Below are 4,321 nucleotides of genomic sequence, written 5' to 3' on the forward strand. Positions count from 1 at the left end.
AATTTCATTTCATAGAATTTTAATTGAAAATTCTTAATGGGTTTTTTTTATGTTGTCATGAACAAATGAATAAACATCTAGAAGCATGTTCTAGTGCCTAAATTTCGTCCAACCCAATAGAGAAAAAGAGAGTTTATTTTGTGCATAAATGTATGAAGATACTTGTCAAAAGAAAAAGAGGAAACAAATTTCCTATACAGGGAAACCTTTTGGGCAGCCAACAATAGGCAAGAGAGAAGCAAAATAAAAGAGGAAACAAATCCAAGGCTTCTAGAAGGCAAGCCTTGGCCGTGTGACTCATGAGGAGAAAGAGGCAATATTTGCTCATGAATATGTGATATTCTATAGAAGAGGAAACTAACTTATTGAAGGTAATCCCTCCTTTATAAATAGAGGCATCATTCTCATTGTTTTCTCATTCCACATAAGTTAGAGATTGATAGCTTCTCTCTCTACACATTGTGGCGGCCGATCCTCTCTCTCTCTCTGTCTCTAGTTATTTTCGGTTTTTGTTTTGGCACCTAGGTCCACATTTGACCTAGTGTTTTTAGCTCTTCGACTTTGAGACTTGTTCTCGAGTCGTCGTGTTTAAAAGTGCCCACTCACTAATTCATTTTCTCTCGAGTGATTCTTGTGATAGAATCCATCGTGGTTGCTCGTGTTGCAACTTTCCAAAAGCTTCTCAGCGTTCAAGCTTCTAAAAAGATTAGTAAATTTATAATGCTCATAATAGTTTTTATTTACATGTACTTGCTCTTTATCTAGGTTAATAAAATAGTTTTACTTATCAAAGGAAAATTTTTTAAATTCCGCCGCTTACCCGAAGCGTTAAACTTTTTCTTAAACCTTAGATCAATTCCAACAATTCGCCTAGAAGGGAATTGAAGAGTAAAATTAAGGCTTTTTAGCGCAAATAGCCCCTGAACTATTGCACAACTAACATTTTTATCCGTGAACTAATTTCTTTTGCAAAATACACATCAAAGCATTGATTTATATTTTTTTCGTGAAGTGTATTAAGTAAGAAACTTAAAGCTTAATATTTTTAGAATGCTTACGCTTTTATAAAAACTTTGAAATGAGAAACAAGCTATTTATGTTTGTATATATATGTTAGGTGTTAGTAATGTAACTAGCATTATAGACCTCAAAACGACATAAAAGAATTTAGAATCATAAATCCGCAGTTTCACGTGTTTCTTGAAGAATAAGTATGTCGCAAAGTCACTGCTTCATCATAGCCAGGATTAAAAAAAAGCACAATGTATCTGGACTTAGAATTGTTAGCAAAATAATTTAAAACAAAATATTCAAATTGGAGGGGAAAGGAGAGACATGCGCGTAGCCAAGTGTGAAAAAGCATGCTCGAAACCTGAACCAGATCTCCGGCCGCGTCAGGGTTGGAAGAAAGCATAAGGCCCACGAAGAACATCGAGAAAGAGAGTACGGCACCGGCAAACGGGCTTGCAAGTGATATCTCGACTTGTGTGCTCCAGTCAGGAATTATAGATTTAAACTGAAAAATGGAAAGAAAAAAAAGGGTAATGTGAACCAGTCTTCTCAATACCAAATAAAACTTCTCTTTGGGGATAATTGCGAGTACGATGAACCTGAGTGATGGCACCGAAGCTTCCAAGAGTGATGTTGGGAATGAAGTAAGGAATGTTGAGTTTGATTTTTTTGGGGAACGCAGCAAAAATGTGCCCGACTTACACGTGCGAACGAGAAACAAAATCGTCAAATCGAGAAAAATCTACCGTTCTCAAAATCGAACACAAGAAAAAAAAAAGATCACTTGCTCACATGGAACAACAAAACGCCCTAAATGCCATACGCTAGAGGCAAAGCAGCATCGACGTACGGGACTAAGAGCTCCACGTCTGGCGGTTCGACCGCATTTGGATCCGTGAAGTATTTCACCACCTCCGGCAGAAGTTTGTTGATTTGTTAGTGAATCACGAAATTTCGATCTCAATTTGAGTTCTCGGATTAGATAACCATTCAAAGAAATTCAAGAAAACCTGAGACGCGATTCCCAACTCCACGGAGGACCCGATGAGAACAAACAACAAAAGTGCAATCACATATTGCCAGAGCGTTGTGGGCTCCGGTTCCGAGACCTCTTTTCGCAGCAAACCGAAGCTAACGCGGGGCTTGCCCCGGGGATCCCCGTCTTCCGCTTCAGGTTCCTCAACCATGAAATTGTTGTACTTCTCGCCCATAACCTCACCTAGCTGGCGCTAGAGTTTCGTATACACGTCTTCTCTGTTGTTTTAGTTCAGGGCTTGAATGAACAAAATTAAATTTTAAAGGGTAAACCGGGTATCAAAATATTATCTCTCCTCAAAACACTATATCCAAAATTAAGCTACTCTATATTTTGGTCCAAAGTACTGAAATGAAATGAGTAGTAGAATCGGTCATTTCCCTTATTGTTGTCCTCTCCGCTCCTCAGCTAATCGACCATCGTTTCACTTTCGCTCCTAATCTTCGTCGCCACCAAGCCCATCATCAACCATTGATTGCCTGGTAATACATATATAACTGTTTTATGAATTTATTTGCTTTTACTTATTCTATTAAATTGGGAGTTTCACAATTTTGTTTAGGGAACGAAACAATTAGTGGATGCTATTTGTTTGCAAAGCTCAGAGTTGTAAGTTTGAGCGTAGTCCCAAACCTCAGTTCTTCGAGCATGTATATACATATAATAAACACCAGAGTTTATGGATTAGTGAGATTTACTTAGCTATAGTTATAAAAATCAGTTGCATGCTAACTGTTGTCGGTCGTTTTCGGAAAACCCGAGACGCCAAGAAGGCATGTCGCTCAAAGGGCCGATGGTCAGGCCGGAGGTCCTGAAGAGCGGCAAATCTTCAAGCCCTCGCCCAAACTCCTGACTCCTCGAGTCGAGCTTCGCTCCTCGAGTCGAGCCTTGAATTGTTCCTCGAGTCGAGCCTTTAATTGTTCCTCGAGTCGAGCCTCGAGTCATTTTCGAGTCGAGCCTCGAGTCATTCTCGAGTCACTCCTCGAGTCAAGCCGCTAGTCGCTCTCGTCGAGCCGAGCCTTGCTCCTCGAATCGAGTCACTCTCGTCAAGTGGAAAGCTTCATATTTCACGTGAGAAGAATGACATTCGAAGGCCCGCAAGAACCCGGCCAAGACGAGCCGTCCATCGCGCACACAACGCGCAACGCCGGCCGGCCGTGCAGCAGACGGCGCGCCGCGCCAGACAGGCGCGCGCCGCGCGCTCCATGCGCCGCGCGACCTGCGCCGCGCCCGGTGACCCTCGCGCCGCGCCCGATGACACGCGCGCCGTGCGCCTCCACTTGATGGCATGCGCGATCCTAGTCCCACATGGACGAAAAAGGGACCTTCTAAGGCTCCCAAACACCTATAAATACCCTCTCTCATTGAGGGGAAAGATCATCCCATTGAATCCCAAAATATCCAATAATTCTCTTCATCTCCTATCGACACGCTTGATTTCTTACTCGCATCTGCTTCTCTGGATGCCATATTTGGCCTAAAGCAGACTCTCTTCTCCCTCCCTCGTTCTCAAAGGTTCCGAAGCACTCACGGGGACTTCCCGGACGTCGCTCCCTTTGACCGAACGTTCTCCGGTGCTCAAGCACGCCCCTAGGGTTCTCAACTAGAGCTACCCTCGCGCGTCTAACACGCTAGACGCCTACGCGATCTCCGAAGTTCTGAGACGCTGCCAAGGACTCCTCGCGCCCCGTCTCCTTCGTCGAGCACGCCTTTCCGCCAAGGCTCCGCGCCTCATACTGCGTCTTTCACGCTTGAACTACGTTCTGACCTGATCCCACGCACGGGTACGTAGGCAGCCGACAACCAAGGCACGGTCACTCCTCCTCCTCACCCCCTACCTCTCCCGAGAGGCGGGTTGATCGGAGAAAACCCTAGCTCGAGACTATCGAGTTCCCACTCTTGGCCCGGGTGCGATCACTTGGTCCGGCCTTGGATCGAACCGCCCGAGGTTTTAAATAGTTGTTCATTTTCGTGCGACAACATTTTGGCGCTAGAAGGAGGGGGCTTCCCGACCTATTCAGCCCGAAATCCCTTCTGTTCATCTTCTTCTTTTCTTCTGCAAACTCAACCTTCTCGAACTTGAGAAACGATGAGTAGCCAACCACCCGTACGTTCTGAGGGCGTGAACAACCCCGAAAGCGTCGCTAGGACCAAGAAATACTTCTTGCGCTCCCGAGCGCATGGTGACGAAGAGTCGCTCCACGAAGAGAGCTCGACCCGCTCACCATCTCCATCTCCTGATAGCAGGGACAACCGCATCACGGAGTTGGAGGA

At 44.9% G+C, this 4,321-nt stretch overlaps 1 protein-coding gene across 1 annotated transcript; it reads right to left on the reverse strand.

Moving 5' to 3' along the window:
* Window positions 1–894: 894 nt before the first annotated feature.
* Window positions 895–3,517, reverse strand: LOC149389892 (uncharacterized). The gene is made up of 7 exons (XM_089622757.1): window positions 3,493–3,517; window positions 2,465–2,526; window positions 2,022–2,142; window positions 1,804–1,923; window positions 1,611–1,708; window positions 1,336–1,516; window positions 895–920 (listed from the first exon to the last, which is right to left on the reverse strand). Exons 1-7 carry the CDS (start codon window positions 3,515–3,517, stop codon window positions 895–897), a joined length of 633 nt encoding a protein of 210 aa, XP_089478883.1.
* Window positions 3,518–4,321: the final 804 nt, after the last annotated feature.

Source organism: Urtica dioica, chromosome 8 (assembly GCF_054948205.1).
Source record: "Urtica dioica subsp. dioica isolate 48M chromosome 8, U.dioica_male_clone48M_v1_H2, whole genome shotgun sequence".
Classification (NCBI taxonomy): Eukaryota; Viridiplantae; Streptophyta; class Magnoliopsida; order Rosales; family Urticaceae; genus Urtica; species Urtica dioica.